This window comes from Mustela nivalis, assembly GCF_964662115.1.
Source record: "Mustela nivalis genome assembly, chromosome: 7".
Lineage (NCBI taxonomy): Eukaryota > Metazoa > Chordata > Mammalia > Carnivora > Mustelidae > Mustela > Mustela nivalis.
In genome coordinates, this window is record NC_139026.1 from 127,454,919 (window position 1) to 127,477,429 (window position 22,511).

Below are 22,511 nucleotides of genomic sequence, written 5' to 3' on the forward strand. Positions count from 1 at the left end.
AGGCTAAAATCAGCTGAGAAAAAGAAGAGAACATGTACAAAGGTTGGGTTTTTTGTTTTGTTTTTGTTTTTCATTTTTACTGCTTTACCAAAGGTAGATCAGAAAAATCGCAAAAAGTATGGTAATAGAATAAAAACTTAGATTTGAAATAACTCGCTGAGTTTATGTTTCAATGTCATTAAATATTTTATCCTAACATATACTTGCCTGTAAAAATAAGTAGCTGGGAAGTACATTGTCAAATGAGGGGCTGAGATATATTGGTTCTGTCATTCTTATACCTATACCTCTGAAAAGTAGAAAAATCAAACATTAGTCTGCATAAATTCCTGAGTCCATACAAATTAAACTTCCAGGAACATACCCACACTGCACAACAAATAAAAGATGTTCTCCCTTTTTAAAAACCTCTTTTACTCAATACCACAATACTTAGGCTATTCCTGTGAATTGTTCATGACTTGTTCCTTGCAATAGAAGGCCATCAGAAAGCTAAAAAGGATAGTTCCATATATTTTTCATTTAGGCACAAAGGAGTTTCTTCAGAGAGTTGAACAACTGAGAAAGGCAAAGAAGTCAATCTTTTTTTTTTTTAACATAGCTATGCAATTAAAAATACTATTGATGTTAACATAAAGCATTTATTCTTACTTTATTTTTAATGCCAGTATACAGTGTTATGTTTCAGGTGTACAATATTGTGATTCAACATTTCTATATATTTCTTTGTGCTCATCTCTTATATACTACATATAAGTATATAAGAGTATACTCATAAGTATACTCTTTTTTTCTTTAAAGATTTATTTATTTTAGGGGTGCCTGGGTGGCTCAGCCATTAAGTCTCTGCCTCAGGTCATGATCCCATGATCCTGGGATCGAGCCCCACATCAGGCTCCCTGCTCTGCAAAGAGCCTGCTTCTCCCTCTCCCACTCCTGCTCGTGTTCCCTCTCTTGCAGGGTCTCTCTCTGTCAAATAAACAAAATCTTTTAAAAAAGAATTTAGTTATTTTAGAGAGAGAGAGAGAGCACATGCGTGCATGAGAGAGGGTGGGGCAGAGGGAAAGAGAAAGAGTCACAAGCAGACTCAGCACCGAGTATGGAGCCTGATGGGGGGCTCAATCTCATGACCCTGAGATCACAACCTGAACTGAAACCAAGAGTCAGATGATTAATGGACCACACCACAGAAGCACCCCAGGATAAGCACACTCCTAATCCCTTTCACCTCTTTCACCCATCCCTACCCACCTCCCCTCTGAGAACCACCAGTTTGTTCTCTACAGATAAAAGTCTGTTTTTTGATTTGTCTTTTTTTCCCCTTCATCCATTTGTTTTGTTTCTTAAATTCCACATATGAGATCATATGGTATTTGTCTTTCTCTAACATCTGAATCTTAATTTGTTGATTCATTCTAATCTTTCTGGTAACAGATTCCTGATCACTGTTAACAGCTTTTAATTCAATAAACGTTTTCTGAATGCTTCAGTTTGCAAGGCACTATGCCTAGGTACTTGTATGAAAAATAAAAATATACCTAAGAATCATGCTTTATTCATGTGGATGCAAGCAACCACAAATACACCACACAACTCTCTCATCTCTTTAGAGAGTAACTGCCCAGTACTGACACAAGCCTCAAGATGAGCTTTTCTACCTTTATCCCATGTTAAAAGTGGCAGTGGAACTGATCAGAGCAGGAAGGGCCTGAACCCAGGAGAACATGGTGGCCAATGATTCATTAGCACAAACACTGCCATCTGGGAGTGGCTATCAGAGACCATCACAGGGAAGAGAAAGCACACAAATACTGTTGGCTTATCAGGCCACGCCACTGAGAGCAAGAAAAAAAGGGAAATCAACACCATGTTCCAGGAATTAGAGGGGCATAGAAAAAGTGCATTCTGGTAATAAAGGCAAGATTAAGAATCTGGATTTAAAACCAGGTACAGGAGTACAAGCAAGGAAGAGAGTCTGAACAGGGAGAACAAGAACAAACTCCTCCGGTCCAGTACAGTAGATGAGGTCAGAGCTTCTGAAACCGTGTTCGCAGAGAAGCATCTACATGGATGGTTTGCACTCAGCTTTATGTAGGGAGGTGGGCTCATTTTACCCATAATACTCCTGACACCAAATGTGTGGCGTTTTCTCTCACGACAGCTGGGAGTCCTCCACTCCAGTTCAGTCCTGACACAATCTGCCAGGGGTTACTATGAGATGCCATGGGCTCAACAGTTGGATCCAACACAACGAGTGTCGCTCCAGATGCCAGTGGCATGTCTGGGCTGCCGTCTGTACTTTCTCCTCAATGGGCTGCAAATTTGGGGGTTTCCACACTGCCCTCCTCGGGTTTGAAAATTCACTAGAACAACTCACAGAACTCAGAACAACACTTACTAGTACGGTTTACCATGGAGAATACAACTTAGAAATGGCCAAAGGAAAGAGATGCACGGGAGAAGGTAAGGGAGAGGTATATGGGTCACCACTCCCCCCGTGCCTGGATGTGTTCACCAACCTGAACCCCACCATCTAGGAGTCTTTATGGAGGTTTCATGACATAGGCATGATTGATTAATTCACTGACCACTGGATATGAACTCAATTTCCAGGCCCTCTCCCCTCCCTAGAGGTTTGGGGGTAGAGCTACAAGTTCCAACATTCTACATACAAGGTTGGTTCCTCCAGCAAGTGCCTTCCAGAAGCTATCAAGGGACCCTCAGCTATCAGTCACCTCATTAGCATATAAAAGACACTCATCACTGCAGAGATTCCAAGGATTTGAGGAGCTGTGAGCCAGAAACCCAAAGACCAAATTATTATTATGCCACAACAGGATCGGTTTACACTGCTCTTTAGATGAAATGATTTCTGTCGATACTCGTGGACTGCAACTGCAGTGGTTAGGACTACGATGTCCACTCGGTTCTAACATCCTTTGTCATACAATAAATGTTAATTCCTTTCTCCTTCTACCCATCCCTTTTATCCTCACTCGTTTGTTTACCCTTGATATGTCTGAATCTATACTTTTAATCAGACTTAGTTAATCAGTTAGTCTTTGGTCCTTGCTCCAGCCAGGATCAAATCTAAACATTTCCCACAAAGTTCCTGCCCCTGACCAGAAAAAATACAAAGGAACCTTCTGAAAAGTCACAGCCTCACATTCAAAAGTCAGTCGTTTGTTGACACAACAGTGCACTCATCTTGATCAACACCTCAGCCCCAGCCCAGTCTGGACCCACTACTGGACACCTTGAATTCCATGACCTGCTCACTCTTTCATAATTTAAATGACTTTCTGACTTGCAGGACACTAGTCCTCAGAAAAATACTCAAACGTTAACATTTATATGTCTGCCTTTCTAATCCAGTTCCTACCTAGCGCTTCAAGTTCTGCTATTTCTTTGAGTACTCCTTCTGACCACCAGCACAAGTAGTCCATCTTTCCAGTATTCAACTTAAAACAACAAGGAATAATTTAAACGAATTATTGTTCCAGTATGGGATTGTTTCTTTCTTTTTGACTATTGGGGGGGGGGGGATAGGGCAAATTTTATTTTTTAAAATTTTTAAGGTTTTATTTTTATTTATTTGAGAGAGAGCATGGGCACGGGGACCGTACAGGGAGAGGGAGAAGGCAGCTCCCTGCTGAGCAAGGTGCCCAATGCAGGGCTCTATCCCAGGACCCGGGGATGATGACCCGAGCCAAAGGCAGATGCTTGACCAACTAAGCCACCCAGGCACCCCACAAAAAAATCTTTAATAAAAAATAAAACTATTTTTGTAATATGTATCTCCATATAATAATGCAAAGCACCAGATCTCACATGATAAAAAGGCTGTTAGTAAATTAATCTACCTCTATGAAGTCTACGACTGAACTCCACTGTAATTTAAGAAAACAAAGGGTGCAAATTTACTAGTTCAATAACAAAGTACCACTAGTAGACATAGTTCTAAAATTTTATAATAAGAAACATGATATATGCATAGCGTTTCTTTGTTATGGAAGCATGCTCTTCCTCATATAGGCAGAAAAAGAAATCCTAAAAGCATACTGAATGCTGAGTTTAAAAGTTGAGTTAAAAAAAAACAAAAAAAACTGGGGCACCTAGGTGGCTCAGTGGGTTAAAGCCTCTGCCTTAGGCTCATGTTCCTGGGGTCCTGGGATTGAGCCCCGCACTGGGTGCTCTGCTTAGCGGGGAGCCTATTTCCCCCCCTCTCTCTGCCTACTTGTCAGCTCTGTCAAATAAATAAATAAAATCTTTAAAAAAAAAAATCAACAACTTTCTGAAAGATGGCTGTCTGCTACTTCTACCAACAAACAGTACTCAGAAAGGTCTGTCAGCAAAGTTACTGGAACTACTACATTGAATAATATAAGAGAATGAAGAGTGGAAGATGGCAGAATAATAAGGATCTGAGCTCACCTCCTACCCCAAACGTAACAGACTGAACAGGACCTAGAAAATGGGTGAAGAGAGCCCTCACAACAAGGGACAACACCAAGATGAGAAGAAGACGCAAAAATATAGTCTTGCTAAGGCAAAAACTACAACTCTGGAGCATCATTCCACGGTCAGAACAGACCTTAAAGAAAGGTTACCTCCTTGAGGAGAGATTCAAACTCCACATCCGACAACCCAACCCTTAGATAATGCATTAAGAGATGAGCTTCCAAAACATCTGGCCTTAAAAACCAATACAAAGTATGTCCAGGAAAACTACAAAACTGTAAGGAAAAGAAACCCCACTCATAAAGAGCTTGCACAGAAACTCAACCCAGAAACCAGAACAAATGGTTTCAAATCAGATCAAAACCACATCAAAAAGATCAAAAAAGATCAAAAGCCAGATCAAAAAGCACATAGACCATAGGTGAAGTAGGCCTACTTACTAATCTTGGAGCACCTGATGAAGGGGATGGGGGAGGGGAGCCCTCCTGAGGAGTAAGACACTGCTGACAGCCATTTTTGCTATCTTATTCTGCCCTGCTGATGCTGGAGATGACAGACACCATTTTGAAATTCTCTCTCTATAATGCTACTGCCAGGGTGTACGCCCCACTGAGAGCCCCATACAACCCTGTGCCTCAGAAAAGCCTCGCAGTCTATAAGACTCCATCCACCAGCACACCTGTATCCATCAAGAATAGGCCTCCAGCTAACTAGGCAGGGGAGGGAAACCAGCATCACCCAAGAGTGCACCTGCAGCTGTCAAGGGGCTGCCATAAGAGAAGGACACACACAGCCCACTTAGGAGACACCCCTGAAGCACCTGTGTCTGGGTACCAGGGTAAGAGAATTGCACTCCTGGGCCCAACAGGACATCGCTTATGTAAAAGCCACTCCTTCAGAGCCAGGAGTTGTAGACGAACTACCTAATACACAGAAACACAGAGTTAGGCATAATGAGAAAGAAGAATATGTTCCAAACAAAAGAATAACACAAAACATCAGAGAAAGAACTAAACAGAATGGAAATAAACAATTTATCCAATAGAAAGTCCAAAGTAATCGCCATAAAATTGCTCATCAAACTCGGGACAAAAAAGGATAAACACAGTAAGAACTTCAACAAAAAGAAAAGATTAAAAAGTTCCAATGAGAGCTGAAGAATAACAGAAATAAAAATACACTATAGGGAACAAACAGCAGATTAGTAATATAGAAGAACAGGGCAGTGCTCTGGAAAACAAGTAGTAAAAAAAAAAAGATCACCCAAACTGAACAAAAAGAAAAAGGAATTTTAACAATGAGAATAGTTTAAAGGACCTGTGAGCTAACATCAGGTGCACTAACATTCCCTGTATAGGAGTCCCCAAAAGAGGAGAGAGATAGAGAAAGGAGCTGAAATTTTATTTGAGAAATAACAGATGAAAACTTCCATCATCTGGCAAAGGAAACAAATGTCCAGATCTAGGGAAAAGAGTATCCCAAAAATGATGAACCCAAAGAGATCCACACCAAGATACATTATAATTAAAGGGTCAAAAATTTAAAATAATGACAGACCTTTAAAAGCAGCAGGAAAAAAACATAGTTATATACACGGGAACCCCCATAAGGCTATCAGCTGATTTCTCAGCACAAACTTTGCAGGCCAGGAGAGAATGAGCGGCACAACACATTCAGAGTGCTTACAATCAACAATACTCAGCAAGGTCATCATTCACAATTGATGATGGAGATAAAGTTTCCCAGAGAAGCAGAAGTTAAGGAGTTCATCAACCCTGACCTAGTTTTATAATATTAAACAGACTTCTACAAGGAAAGGCCGTAACTAGAAATAAAACACATGAAAGAAAAAAATCTAACTGGTAAAGGTAACTATATCGTAAAGGTAGTGGATCTACCACTTACAAAGCTAGTCTGAAGGTTAAAAGATAAGAGTAGTAAAATCAACTATATCTATAATAATTAGTTAAGGAATACATAAAATAAGATGTAAAATATAATGGCGGCAAGGAGGGGAGAAACGTTTTGGAATGTGTTCATATTTAAACAACCACACATGAAATGGACAGCTATATATATAGGTTACTATAGACAAATCTCATGGTTACTACAAACTGAAAACCTATAATAGGTATACAAAAAATAAAGAGGAAATAATCCAAGCATAACACTAAAATAACCAAATCCCAAGAGAAGAACATAGGATTACAAAAACATTCAGAAAGCAAACAACAAAATGGCAATAAGTACACATATATCAGTAATTACGTTAAAGGAAAGTGAACTAAACAATCCAAGCAAAACACAAAGCATGAAGGAATGGACCCATCTATAAGCTGACTACAAGAGATTCAAGTCAGAACCAAAGACAAATACAGACTGAAAGTACAGGGTTAGAAAAAAATATTCCATGCGAATGAAAATGAAAAGAAAGCAGAGGTAGCAATACATGTAGGACACAAAACAGACTTTAAAACAAAGGCTGTAATAAGAGACAAAGAGCATTACATAATCATAAAGAGAATCATTAATAATTGTAATGATTATAGTAGGGGACTTTAACACCACATTTACATCAGAGGATAGATCACAAAGACAGAAAATAATGTAATAACAGCAAACAACACATCAAACCACATGGACTTGATACATACAGGATATTCAATCCCCAAATAGCAAACAAACAAACAAAAAACAAACGGCAGAATACACATTCTTCTAAACCGCCCATGTAACATTTTCCTGGATAGATCATGTTATGCCACAAAACAAATACTAATTTAACAAGACTAAAATCATATCAAGCTTCTCTTCCTACCACAACAATATGAAACTAGAAATCAATTTTTTAAAAGATTTTATTTATCTGACAGAGATCACAAGTAGGCAGAGAGGCAGGCAGAGAGCGAGGGGGCCAGTAGCAGGCTTCCCGCTGAGCCCAATGTGGGGCTTGAACCCAGGACCCTGAGATCATGACCTGAGCCAAAGGAAGAGGCTTAACGCACTGAGCCACCCAAACACCCCAGAAACTAGAAATCAATTATAAGAAAGTAGAAATTTTAAAATGTAGAATTTCTACATTAAAAAATGTAGAAATCCACCACAGGAAGAAACAAGTCCACAGATAAATGAATGGATTAAGAAAATGTGGTACACACCCACACATACACACACACAAAGGAATATTAGTCATAAGAATAATATTTTGCCAACATGACAACATAGACTGTCCCAGAAAGTATTATGCTAAGTGAAGTAAGTCAGACAAAGACAAATACCGTATGATTTCACTTATATGTGGAATCTAAAAAACAAATGAACAAACAAAACAAACAGAAACATAGACACTGAGATCTGATGGGTGCTACAGAGAAGAGTTGGGGTAACGAATAAGGTGAAAAAGACTAACTTTCCAGTTATAAATGAGTTACGGGGACTAAATAAATTATAAACAAGATGAAATAAGTTATCAATACAACACGGGGATGTAAGGTACATCACAGGAAATATAGTTAATAATATTGTTAACTTTGTATAACCACAGATGGTAATGCCTTATTGTGATGACCACTTCCTAATGCATATGAATATTGAATCACTGTGTTGTACACCTGAAATACAGTATTATATATCAATTATAATTCAGGAAAAAAAAAATCAAGCCAGTCACAAAAAAAGAGAGGATGAAGAGTGTACCACTAATAGCAGAACCAAAGAAGGAAGTCAAAATGTCAATTTTCTATTACAGACCTAAAGATAAACAGAACATATATAAGCTTTATCTTTATATTCATAAAATCTGAGGAAAATAAAATCTTTGCTCTTGGCCACTTGGAAAGTACTGCTATCCACAGTTAGTTAATCCAATAATCTGTCTCTTCAAAGGAATTAATTTCAACTAAAACCCAGACTGCTGCAACATGAAAACTGTCCCAGGAATCAGGGATGTAGTCCAGTTCTGCACAGATAAATTCAGTTTTTAGCACCTCTACATCAGCTGTCAATGGTGGAGTAATGGAGTTGTCCACAGAACTCCTTTAACAGACTGAAAATATGAAGCAAAATGACTCTGGATCGCCAACAGATTTAATTTATTTAGAATCAGTAGCAACTCAGGATGATTTAAAACTGTTTTTTAATTTGGTTTGAGTAAATCCAAATGTTCTTTTTTAAAAAAAAAGATTCGAAAGAGAGCATGTGGGAGCATGAGCCAGGAAGGGGCAGAGAAAGATCTAAAACAGACTCCACACTGAGCGTGGAGCCTGACATGGGGACCGATGCCACGACCATGAGATCATGACCTGAGCTGAAATCAAGAGTTGGACGCTCAACCGACTGAGCTACCCAGGCACCCCAGATTCATGTATTAATTCTTGACCACAGTAGCCATGTGACTCCTGGCTTTCTGATAAAAAAAATTTTTTAATAAAAACTTTATAATTTAAAATTTAATTTAAAATTTTTAATTTAAACATTTACTTTTACCCAAAAGTAATTTTTCAAAAAAACATGGAAATAGGCATTGAGCAATTATTTTCCAGTCAAATTTATACCAAAAAATTTTATAATGCAATTAGATATATTTTTACATTGTTTTTATTTTCCTCAAACCACCAGAAAGAATGCATATTTCCTCCAAACATTTGATGACATACTTTAGTTCAGGTAGTCCACTGAAGATTTCTTTGCGGCTTAGTTCAGAAATCCCATTTCCAAGAAATACTTTTGTTCCATCAAATTCTTTGGCTCCTTTTTTGCATTTGCCTTTAATATCAGAGTATACAGAAATAACATCTCCAGCTTTCATAACTAAGAAAAAAGAAAAGCGGCTTATACTAATTAGACCGTATTTTGGTAGAAGAATAGTGAAAATTCTTTAAGCTAAACTCGAGACACCTAAGGGCATCAATAGTGGGCATGAAGAGGTCTAAACTGGCTCATTATCTCAAAATAACCCCTTATACTTTTAAATGTTCATAACAATCTATCTAATGGGAGATTATTTTTCTAGGAGAACAAAAAAATACAAGTTTCAAAACATCCTATCTAAATTGGAACTCTTTGGCAAAGCAGAAAATGAAGGATATTTAATATTTAAATTGTTTTTTCCAAACCTAACATTCCCTAAACAATTTCATGTAAGTTTTGGTATCTTTGGCTCACTCCTCAAAGTTCTAAGTTTTCTTTAAAAAGATTCATCAAAAATGTACACTAAAATCCCTCAAAGAGATGTTTCTAAATCCCATAACCCTGTTGTTATTTCTCTGGTTTTCTAATTAAGGCAGAGATTTTAATGATAAGTACATTCATATATATGTCTGTGTGTATGTATGTATATACATGAGTGTGTGTATACATAGGTACATGTACCTACGTGTGTGTATATATATATATATATATATATATATATATATATACGTACATTACTCAGAACACCTTGAAACTACACAGCATATGGAGTTGATTCTTATGGCTGATTAAGTTTATGTTTTGTATCCATTTCATTAAATGATTTTCAGTAACCAATCCCACTGACTTTAATAATGGGAAACTCAATTCCACTTTCATGTTCTTAGACATAGCCTGTCATAAATTTGTCTAGCCCATTAACTTGGGAACAGTAGTGAGCAATCTATCAACTAGGGCATTCGAAGGACTGTTTAAATCACACAGATCAAACGTCAATGAACTTTTCCTACAAAGGGCAAGTGAATTCCTTGGGCTTTGTGACCCACATAAGGTCTCTTGGCATATTCTTTGTATTTTTGTAAAACAACCTTTTCAAAATGGAAAACCCATTTTCAGCCGTGAGTCATGCAAAAACAGACATGGGCCAGACTTGGCCAGTAGTTTAGCACAACCTAATATAGGTCAAATTGTTTGTTTCATAGATAAAATAACTTAAGTCCACAGACCGAATAACTTTTAACTTTCGAAAAGATCAAAACCCATGTGGCTTGACTTCAAGCCCAATAAATTAAGACTGAACCACAGTGACTAGCTTATTAAGCACATGTCATCAACTGAGTGAGTAAATTAAGAATACTGGCTTTTATTCCAATATTAAGATCCCAAGTTCTAAAGGATATCCTCACAAATAACGGAAGTCTGAGGGCAATGGAGTTAAGACTACAAAATAAAATTTCACTGACATCTTACACTCTATTAATCAGTAATGATCCTATAAACATCATCTCACACACTCTTTTATGGGAAAAAAAATGGCAAAAAAACATATACAGATGCCCAATTTGTTAGACCATATCAGATAAATCTCTTTCTAGCTATCCCAAATGTAAAACTTGGAAAATATCTGATAAAAGTAAATTTGAGATGCATCTGAATGATAGTTTAATACGTTTTCCACTTGATAATGTATACAGATTTTAAAGAATCTTTTCTTGTACAGGGAGGCTGAAACACTGCACTTACTTTTTTTTTTTCTTTTCCTTTAAAGACCTTATTCATTTACTTGACAGACAGAAATCACAAGTAGGCAGAGAGGCAGGCAGAGAGAGAGGAGAAAGCAGGCTCCCTGCTGAGCAGAGAGCCCGAAGCGGGGCTCGATCCCAGGACCCCAGGACCACGACCTGAGCCGAAGGCAGAGGCTTTAACCCAGTGAGCCACCCAGGCGCCCCTGCACTTACATTTTGAAGCTGACACAATTCCTGGAACATAGACATGGGCTCCTCTTAACACTGCATTGCCACATTGTGCTCCAACAATTGCTTCACAATGTTGTTTTTTTATATTCTTCCTAGAGAAGTAAGATGAGAAATTTTGACAGAGTAATACACCTCCAACCCCCACTGAACTTTTTAATGTTTCAATCTAAACCCTAAATAACCCCTTTACTCCTGACTGTCCCAAGATCATGCCACGAATGAATAAATAAGAAAAAGAAGTTGAAAAAAAGGATAAATATAGAGGAAGTGGTTTAGAGAGGGGGAGGGAGCACACTTGAGAAAAGAAAAAGTAGAGCTCTATCTGGTAGAAAGCAATAAAGTAGCACCAAAAACTGCTTAATAATTTAAAGAGCACCAGTTTCCATGGTGGATTTAGAAGGGAAAAATAATGTCCTTATCTTCAAAGACTGAAAGAGACAATATACAATGAATTCTAAAACATTTCTAAATGGTATATTGCTGCATGGTCAACTAGTCATTTTTTAAACCAGATGATTTTATTCTTCCTTTACTGTCCACCTTTTTTGTTTTCCAATTTCTCACCTTCTATTCATTCCATTAGACCACTAACATATAAGTATTACTTCTAATTCAAAGAAAAGATGTTTTCAAAAGTCAGGGGATACCTACGTGATCAGCCCTGAATAAAGACCTTAAGCACTGAGTCTCTTATGCATGTCCGTGCTGGCAATATTGCACTTGTTGTCACATCTCCTTGCTGTGGCAAAGTAGTGGGTCCTCTCTTTCTTCCATGATCTCCAGATGGTCAAATCTCACGGAGCTTCTCAGTTTTATACCACTTGTTTCTCATGTTCTATCTGCTCATTCCCTATCTACTTCTTAAAGAGGTCCATTCCCCCAAGTTTCAAAACATGCTGCATCTCTTCTCACCTTGCATTCTACTCTCGGCAATCTCAGACTTTCAATAATAACTTACAAAAATGACCTATGTGTTCTCATGTTTGGCCCTTCTAGACTTTGAATTGGTATTTCTAATCACCCACTACCATGTGTATGCGTATGTAGGCTATGTGTATGTAGGTTTCTCGTGGTTACTTCCAAATCAGCAAGTCCTAAACAATGTTACCTTTCCCCTGACCCTCCATCTTTGGCACATCCCAAATCTTTCCATCGTTCTGTTGCCAATCTTGAACTAAGTGTTGTCATCTGCCTCGATAACCAAACTGGAAGCCTCAACGTCTTCCTAAATCCTCAAACTCAATACTTGCAGTGTTACCAAATCACACCACCCCTAATTCTCTGACAGGTCTTCCAGACCCAGCCTCCAACATCAGACATCTATCAGCTTCTAACTTGGTCACTGAAATAACTTCTTGCCTTTTTTTTTTACCTTTAACGGTTTTCAGATCTTTATGTCTTTGGTGTTCTGCAGTTTCATTCTGAAGTAGACATGGAATTATTCTTATTTTTGGCTTTAGACTCATTATAATTTTTTTTTAAGATTTTATTTATTTTAGAGGGCTGGGGAATAGGAGTATGAGTCAGTCCCAAGCAGACTCAGAGCTAAGCTTGAAGCCCAAACTGGGGCTTGATCCCATGATCTCATGACCGTGACCTAAGCTGAAAACAAGTCAGATGCTCAATCAACTGCACCAACCAGGTGCCCCCAGACTCACTGTACTTCTTAAATCAATTGTGGAAAATTCGTAGTCATTACATTTCTGAATGCTGTCTCTCATTACTTCTATTCTCTACATTTGCAACCTATTAGAAATATGAAGTATCTTTCCATTCTATTTTTGACTCGATTCAACTTCACATTTTTATTTATCAATCTCTGCTGCATTCCAGATCATTTCCCATGGGTCTTCTACTTCAATAATTCTCCATCAGTTGGGTCTAAGGTACAATTTAACTCACTGAACAGATTTTTTATTTTAATGATGATATTCTTATTTCTAGACTTTTTTTCAATTCTACTCCTTTCCTCTTGGGATCTTTATACTTTAGATTCTGCTTCTGTTCTTAAACATTTTAAGAAATTTGATTTTAAAGTCTCTACTTAGATAGCTCTAATCTGCTAAAGTTTGGGGGGAAATCTGATCCTTCAATTTGTGGCTTATGCTCTCACTTATGGTGGTTTGGATCCTCGTGTAGCTTTCAACCCCGTGTAGCCTGGATAGAATGTATGCCTCTCGAAAGCAGTTTTGCCTGGCTTTTGTCAAGCACCTGAGGAACTGGCTTGGGATTAAGTTTTTAAATTAATTTCCCAGATTTTTGGTTTTAAGACCACTTAGGTAGCATGACTTGAATTCCAAATCTTTATAAAGCATGGAACCATAGTTTCACATTCATAGATCTGTCTTCTTCAACCCAAACCCCAAGACAAGAGAGATCTAAGGGTGCCTGGGTGACTCCATTGGTTAAGCAGCTGCCTTCAGCTCAGGTCATGATCTCGGGGTCCTCAGATCAACTCTATACCAGGCTGCCTGCTCAGCGAGGAGTCTGCTTCTCCCTCTCCCTCTGTCCCCCTCCATTGTGCAAACTCTCTCCCTCTAATAGATAAGTAAACCTGTTTAAAAAGATGAGAGATCTAACTCCTTAATTATTGTCTTGCACTGACTTCTGGATATGTCTCACCTTATCTCCTATATTAAAAGGAAAACCTCTAAATGTAGAAGACCAACCACCTCCTCTCCCCCATCTCCCAAACCCCGAACATTCACTCACGGGCTTACTGTTCTGCTTTCAGTTACTCTTCATTCTAACCCCTGAATATCCACCTACACGGTCAATCACTCAGTTGTGCATTTTATTGCCTTATTTTTTATTTAGTATTCCTAGGTGTATGCAAGTAGAAACATTTTTAGAAATCTAGGTTACCAAATTGTTGGAAATAAAACACTCTAAAATGATTTCCTAATTGGTTTCCAGTCTTATAATTTTTCTTTTAAACTTTTTTCACTGGAACCCATAGAAATGCAGTTAATATCACAACTCAGGACATATTTGTGTATATATGTATACACATATATATTTATACACATATTTATATCAAACATTTTATGAAACACAATCTGTATATGCAGTACAATATGATACCTTATGAAATACCCCATTTCTTTTTTAAAATGCTTAAAAAAAGGACATTAAATTGATTTTACAACCTTCTAATGGATCATGACCTCCATGTGATTGAAAAAAATAGCTTTATGCTACTATCAGTATTCTTTGGTTCCTATGTTCTAAGCAAAAAACTAAACATTCCTGGGGCACCTGGGTGGCTCAGTGGATTAAAGCCTCTGCCTTCTGCTCAGGTCATGAGCAGATCCTAGGTCCTGGGATCAAGCCCCGCATTGGGCTCTCTGCTCAGTGGGGAGCCTGCTTCCTCCTCTCTCTCTCTCTGCCTGCCTCTCTGCCTACTTGTGATCTCTGTCTGTCAAATAAATAAATAAGGTCTTTTAAAAAAATAATAAAACTGAACATTCCTTAATTTAAAAAAAAGAAAATCTTTTACATTTCACAGCTGGCCTCTCCCAACTTCTTCAACCTCATCGTTTCACCACCCTCTCTGAAAAAGCAACTAAAGAGCCAAACCTGATCACTTTGACATGAGCCAACTTGTATTTTCGGGCGTCGGTACTTCTGCTTTCTCTCCACCTCCCATAACCTTGGCCATCTTACCCCACCAGCCTAATGCCTAAACACGATTCAAGGCTCAAATGAAATAATAACTACTCGAAAATCTTTACCAACTTCCTTTCATTCAGTCCTTCCTATTCTGTGCTCTGATGATACTTTATTAATACCTTCACTGCAGCACTTTTAACAATCTTGATTCATACAAAGGTTTCCTGTTGTTAAACCAATCAACTGCATTTCATTCATCTTTATAACACCCTTGGGTCTTAGACATAGCACCAATCCGAAAAATGTCTTGGGATATAGAACCTTGCAGTTTTAAGCAGAATGTTTTTATGGGAATAACCATTTCATGGAGATGACAGAAAGACGGGCTACAGAAAAAAAGAGTTAACATAGCAGTCCTGAATTACAGCATTGTCCAAAGGTTGTCCCTGCACTGTACAAGATTGGTCCCTGGCTGCCATCTGGGAACTCAGATTTCAGAAGGATACCCACTATTCACTGATGAGAATAGCTCACTATCCTTAAATCATCTGTACAAATATTACGGTTACAGCCAACAATGACTTTCCTTCTGAGAGGCCAGAATGTGGGCATGTGCCAGGCGTGGAGTGCTTACATGACCAGATACAAATAAAATTCTAGACACGAGTTGCTAATGAATTTCCCTGGCTGGCAACATCTTACAGTTTGTCAAGCCTGTTCCTGAGGGAATTAAGTGTTTCCTGTGTGACTCCATCGGAAGAGAATTCTGTAAGCTTTCAACTGGTTCTCCCAGGTACCCCCTCCCTTTGCTGATTCTGCTTCAGATTACTTCACTGTAATAAATTACAGTCACAAGTACTACTATATGCTGAATCCTATGAGTCGTCCTAGAGTCATCAAGCCAGGGAGTGGTCTTGGGGATCCCTCAACACTAGGACTAATTGTATAAAAACATAAGATCCCAAATATGCAAGTATCAAGGTATAATTCAGCTTTGCTAAAGGGGAAAGTTTGAGGCAGCATAGATAAAGGGAAATGTGAGTTGATGCAGGGCCATAACACATGTTAAAAGTTTAATTTTTTATTGCAATATTTATAAATAAAGAAGTAAACATTAAAGAAAGAGGACCTTCTGATAGTACAGTAATATAGATGGGAGGGAAGAATCATATGAAGGTACTCAGATTAAGAAAAAACTAGTAAAATAGCTTTTAAAAAATGAGGTGTCTACAGGGGCGCCTGGGTGGCTCAGTGGTTTGGGCTGCTGCCTTCGGCTCGGGTCATGATCTCAGGGTCCTGGGATCGAGCCCCACATCGGGCTCTCTGCTCAGCAGGGAGCCTGCTTCCTCCTCTCTCTCTGCCTGACTCTGCCTACTTGTGATCTCTGTCAAATAAATAAATAAAATCTTAAAAAAAAAAAAATGAGGTGTCTACAAATTAAAGAGTGGGATTATGAGAATGTCCCACTAAAATACATATAAAAATATAAACTTACCCATTTGGCGCTTTTTTTTTTTTTTAAGATTTTATTTATTTGAGAGAGAGTGTGAGAGAGAAAGCTCTCATTCGAGCACAAGCAGGGGGAGTGGAATAAGCAGACTCCCCACTAAACAGGGAGCCTGACATGGGGCTCAATCCTGGGACCCTGGGTTCAGGACCTGAACCAAAGGCAGACACATAACCAACCGAGCCACCCAGGCGCCCCTCAATTTGGCATTTTACTGCACATATTGGCAACTCTACACCAATAGGAGATAATGATTATAATTTTAAGATGTTGTATATTATTGCATGCCAACAAATATTTCTTTTTCAGCAGGCCTGCCATCTGTACTTAATCAACCATTTTTGTGCAATTACTTGAACATTCTATTGCATTTACCGTATTATTTCATATACACAAACAGCAATTGAAATATTAAAGTGCTGATACTAGCAAGAATGATGAAAGATGGAAATCAAGCAGGCTCAGAGAGACGAATACAGCCTCATGTGGATCTCAAGAGAATTATGCTACTGGATTAGTTATTCATTGCAAAGGAAAAAAAGAAAATTTTCTGACCTGTTGAAAATATTTTGCTGAGACTTTTGTCAAAAAGGGAGGTACACTAATTAAAAAAAAATGTAGAGATCTTTAAAAATTATGAATTGAATGTTGACCTAAAAAATTCTACTAGTATAAACTCAGTCTTTAGAAAATGAGAAGAGAAGCCTGGCATTCAATTTTCTCCTAAGTTTCTCAAATAATGTTGACGTTGATACTGTCAAATTCAACACTACAGCCTTATGTTCAATCTCATGACATGACCAATGATAAAACCTTAAGCAACCTTAAAACAGATTTAATTAGCATATTAAGTATCATATTAAGTAAACTGAGGGAACCAGAATTTATGGTGAGAAATTACTTTTAAAATTATTCATTATCTACAAATACAGTTTCACTTCTATTCGGTATTTTAAATAATTATAGGATATTGAGTATACAGTAAAATATCAGTAAAAGACTGAGAGTGTATTTCTTTTTCTCAAGTCTGTACAAAGGAAGAAAGAAACAACGATTTGAGAAGGGCATGCCATTTATAATAAAAGTGACCAACAGCTATATTTCCGTTGAGGAGGAGTAACTGTCTGACACAGAAATTTGGATCAAACCTAGTTCCTCCACAGGGTATAAATGTCTCTGAAAAGAAAAATCTCACGGAGGCCTAATCAAATATTTATTACTTAGAACCTGGACGGGGGGGGGGGGGGGGGTTCAGGTTGAGAAATGAGAATCTGAGAAGTTCTTGTTAGTGTCCCGCTCACAGCAGACACACCTGACAGAGGAACAGGGTCATCAGCACATCTGCGCCTTCCCTGACAAATCTGGATAAACTGCCCGAAAGTAGCTAAGGGAAGGGAAAGCGCAACCAAGTTTGGTGCCCCTCACCAGACTCAACTAAGCAGACCCTATCATTAAATCCCCATGCAAAAAAGTGCCGAGGTTCTGCCACGCACGCAGCCTTGCACGCAGCCTCGCCTTCCGGGCTCACCATCTGCCCCTCCCCCGCCCGCCGCCGTCACCAGGGAAACGGGCTGACCCGAAGCTGGTTTCATGGCAGCCGCGAAGAAAGCAGTTTTGGGGCCACTGGTGGGGGCAGTGGACCAGGGCACCAGCTCAACGCGCTTTTTTGTTTTCAATTCAAAAACAGCCGAACTACTTAGTCATCATCAAGTGGAACTAAAACAAGAGTTTCCAAGAGAAGGATGGGTGGAACAAGATCCTAAGGAAATTCTGCAGTCTGTCTACCAGTGTATAGAGAAAACATGTGAGAAACTTGGGCAGCTCAATGTTGATATTTCCAACATAAAAGCTATTGGTGTCAGTAACCAGAGGGAAACCACTGTAGTCTGGGACAAGTTAACCGGAGAGCCTCTCTACAATGCTGTGGTGTGGCTTGACCTAAGAACCCAGTTTACCGTTGAGAATCTTAGTAAAAGAATTCCAGGGAATAATAACTTTGTCAAGTCCAAGACAGGCCTTCCACTTAGCACTTACTTTAGTGCGGTGAAACTTCGTTGGCTCCTTGACAATGAGAGAAAAGTTCAAAGGGCTGTTGAAGAAAATAGAGCTCTTTTTGGGACCATTGATTCATGGCTTATTTGGAGTTTGACAGGAGGGGCCAAAGGAGGTGTCCACTGTACCGATGTAACAAATGCAAGTAGGACAATGCTTTTCAACATTCACTCTCTGGAATGGGATAAAGAGCTCTGCGAATTTTTTGAAATTCCGATGAAGATTCTTCCAAATGTCCGGAGTTCTTCTGAGATCTATGGCCTAATGAAAGCTGGGGCCTTGGAAGGTGTGCCAATATCTGGGTGTTTGGGGGACCAGTCTGCTGCACTGGTGGGACAAATGTGCTTCCAGGATGGGCAAGCCAAAAATACATATGGAACAGGCTGTTTCTTACTATGTAATACAGGCCGCAAATGTGTGTTTTCTGAGCATGGCCTTCTGACCACAGTGGCTTATAAGCTTGGCAGAGACAAACCAGTGTATTATGCCTTGGAAGGTTCTGTAGCTATAGCTGGTGCTGTTATTCGCTGGCTAAGAGACAATCTTGGAATTATAAAGACCTCAGAGGAAATCGAAAAACTTGCTAAAGAAGTAGGTACCTCTTACGGCTGCTACTTCGTCCCCGCGTTTTCGGGGTTGTACGCACCTTACTGGGAGCCGAGCGCAAGAGGGATCATCTGTGGGCTTACTCAGTTCACCAATAAATGCCATATTGCTTTTGCTGCATTAGAAGCTGTTTGTTTCCAGACCCGGGAGATTTTGGATGCCATGAACCGCGACTGTGGAATTCCACTCAGTCATTTGCAGGTAGACGGAGGAATGACCAACAACAAAATTCTTATGCAGCTGCAGGCAGACATTCTGTATATCCCAGTAGTGAAGCCTTCAATGCCCGAAACAACTGCCCTCGGGGCGGCCATGGCGGCGGGGGCCGCGGAAGGAGTTGGCGTTTGGAGTCTCGAACCCGAAGATCTGTCAGCGGTCACAATGGAGCGGTTTGAACCACAAATCAATGCTGAAGAAAGTGAAATTCGTTACTCTACATGGAAGAAAGCTGTGATGAAGTCAGTGGGCTGGGTTACAACTCAGTCTTCAGAAAGTGGTGACCCTAGTATCTTCTATAGTCTACCCTTGGGCTTTTTTATAGTGAGTAGCATGGTAATGTTAATCGGAGCAAGGTACATCTCAGGTATCCCATAAATGACACCAACTCACGGATTCCAAAGATGCAAGCTCTTTGCCTAATGAGAGAATCCAGCGATTGTCTCTTAATGTGATGACTCTATTCATAGACTCTGATTTTATTTATAAGCCACTTGCTGCATGACCCTCCAAGTATACCTGTGACTTGAAATAAAGAAAATGCAGCAGAAAGAATGCTATAGAAACATTTGGTGTGTTTTTTAACATCAGGAGTTAAGATTGGACCAGCCACCTTGGGGGCTGACTCCTCCTTTGCCATCGTGTCCTGCCCCATTCCCTCTGAGATCTAGGAAGAATTCAGGTCCTTCATTTCATTGGAATCTTTCATCAAACACACTAAAACGCCAATGATGGTCTAGGATTTGGTTCTTTGCACTACACACACTTGACTAAGGGATGATTACTAACCAGCTAAAAATGAGTGGCTTTTTGTTCCATTTCTTTTTAACAGACCCTAAAAGTCCTCTTTTCTGCATATTAAGGAGGCCACAACATCTTCCCCGAATGTTTAAATGGACACCTCTATGGAATTCTTAAAATGCAAATTGAGTACTCTCATAGCTTAAGACATTTTCCAGAAAGGTATTTGCCAAAACTGAAATTCTTCAGAAACTTTACGTGGTCTCACTCATTCACTGAATTGCTGTCTGGATCTTCTAGGCAAGGACACTTTTTCCTCTCTTTTTTCATCTCTCCTTTGTATATTTTTCATTTTGTATGTATAACATACATGCCTATATATATTTTATACAGTGAGGGCAGTCTATTTATAAATCAAGAGTACATTTTACATGATCTCACTAACACACTGAATATCTGTTTGGATCTTACAGGGAAGAACACTTTTTTCTTTTCATCTCTCCTTTTCATATGTCTTACTTGTATGTCTAACATACATGCCTCTATATTTTATATACAGAGGGTAGCCCATTTATAAATTCAGAGCACATTGTATTCAGTAGGTTATAATGGGGCTGGTCTTAAGTGGACCACTGTGTGTATAAATATTTTGGGGAAATCACTGTATACATTTTTGGGCAACGGTTATACAAATTTAAAAGGAGAAACTTTTTAAGAGAGCCAGCATTTAAAGTTTAAGTATATGTTCTTAGTAAAAGAAAATGTACTTCATCGTGACTTCAGCTATTTTTCTTATACCTTTTTATTTAATTTTTTTAGCTGGATACCTGTCTTTAAAAAAAAAGGAAAAAACAAAACTGTGGAATACTATGGTAAATACTGTTTTCAAACAAGCACTAGTCCATATCAAGTTATCTTCCTTTGACATAATTTTAGAAATATTTGGGATTGTTTAGAGGGGATAGCAAAAAAGCCTAAACACTGAAGTAGAAGAAAACCTTAGGAATAAAGCCAATAATCTCTTTGTATCCAAATATGTTATTAGTTGCTCGTAAGCAAGTATAATTTCTATTTGGGATCACAGAGACTTATCCCCAGTTACTGTCCTAATACAACTGAAGAAAGGTTTGCAATTAGAAATGGCTTCCAAGGGCGCCTGGGTGGCTCAGTGGCGTAAAGCCTCTGCCTTCGTCTCGGGTCGTGGTCCCAGGGTCCTGGGATGGAGCCCTGCATTGGGCTCTCTGCTTAGCGGGGAGCCTGCTTCCTCCTCTCTCTCTCTGCCTGCTTCTCTGCCTACTTGTGATCTCTGTCTGTCAAATAAATAAATAAAATCTTTAAAAAAAAAAAAAAAAAGAAACGGCTTCCAGTGAAATAAAGAATTTCTCAAAATAGTATTACATGTTATAAAAACCTACCTAATCTAGCATCTTAATGTCAATTTTTTAAAATCCTAAAATTAATTTGCTTACTACAAATAAAATACTATCTCCTAATATTTTCTTCAACCAGTGCTGAAAATGGGGAAATATTTATATATTAGTATAAAAAGTCTTGTTTTGTTTGGTGTTAATGGTGGCTTGCATTTGCAGTTCTGATTATGCTGTTTCTAAATTATTCAATCTACTTGGGTTTTATTGCTGCAGCTGCCACTTGAGTGACAAAAATATTATAGAAAGGTACTGTGAAATTATTACTTTGTGATGAGGGTACTTTTAAACATAATTATGTTTCTACAAAATCAGTTAGTTGTAAATAATTGTTAAATCACTGTTCAGATAATTTTAAGATTCCATTAATTTTCTATTAATTGAAATATTTATAAATGTTTGAAACTGTGCATATTGGTATTTAATGATGAAATGACTTAAAATAAATTGACCCTCATTCTTAAAAAAAAAAAAAAAAAAAAGTGCTGAGAGCTGGAACCCTTCACAGAGAACCTCGGTCTTTATCAGCTGTGCTCACCAGGACTAGAACCGTGCCACTAGGGAAAACTCCGTGAAACCTTTTTTTTTTTTTTTGTTGTTGTTGTTGTTGTTGTTTTAATTTTTTATTTTTTATAAACATATATTTTTATCCCCAGGGGTACAGGTCTGTGAATCACCAGGTTTGAAACCATTTTTTAAAAACACATCTGTTTAGCTGTATAGGGATACAGTTCACACCATTCTGTATCATTTTTGAGCAAACTGCATACTCGAAGAAGCTATATGAGTTCAAGTGTTTCCCTCCAGTGAGTTAGAGAAGCAGAAAAGATTCATTCAACTCAGGACCTAGACATATATAGTAGCAAAATGAAACAAAAACAAAAACCCAAAGAAAAAAAATTTCGAATGGGTCATTATATTTTCAAAAACAAACGAAAAGGAATAACTCAAAATGGAATCTAAGAAAAACTAGATAAAAAAGTAGTGAACTGGGGGCGCCTGGGTGGCTCAGTGGGTTAAAGCCTCTGCCTTTGGCTCAGGTCATGATCCCAGAGTCCTGGGATCGAGCCCCGCATCGGGCTCTCTGCTTAGTGGGGAGTCTGCTTCCTCCTCTTTCTATGCCTGCTTCTCCGCCTGCTTGTGATCTCTGTCTGTCAAATAAATAAATAAAATCTTAAAAAAAAAAAAAGTAGTGAACTGGAAAATAAACAGTAAGAAAGTCTC

The 22,511-nt window shown here is 38.5% G+C and overlaps 1 protein-coding gene and 1 pseudogene across 3 annotated transcripts in view; one reads left to right on the forward strand and one right to left on the reverse strand.

Moving 5' to 3' along the window:
* Nucleotides 1–22,511, reverse strand: part of NSUN6 (NOP2/Sun RNA methyltransferase 6) — a 62,087-nt gene that overhangs the window by 30,568 nt on the left and 9,008 nt on the right. The window contains exons 4-6 of one of the 2 annotated variants that reach the window (XM_082742058.1): nt 11,109–11,218; nt 9,117–9,270; nt 208–289 (exon numbers count right to left, since the gene is read on the reverse strand). In XM_082742058.1, the coding sequence (XP_082598184.1) occupies nt 208–289; nt 9,117–9,270; nt 11,109–11,218 (346 nt within the window). The remainder of the gene's footprint in view (nt 1–207; nt 290–9,116; nt 9,271–11,108; nt 11,219–22,511) is intronic. The other variant, XM_082742059.1, reaches the window with a different exon arrangement.
* LOC309870044 (glycerol kinase pseudogene) lies at nt 17,800–21,256 on the forward strand (annotated as a pseudogene). The gene is made up of 2 exons (XR_014316504.1): nt 17,800–21,020; nt 21,238–21,256. The product of XR_014316504.1 is annotated as a glycerol kinase pseudogene (transcript).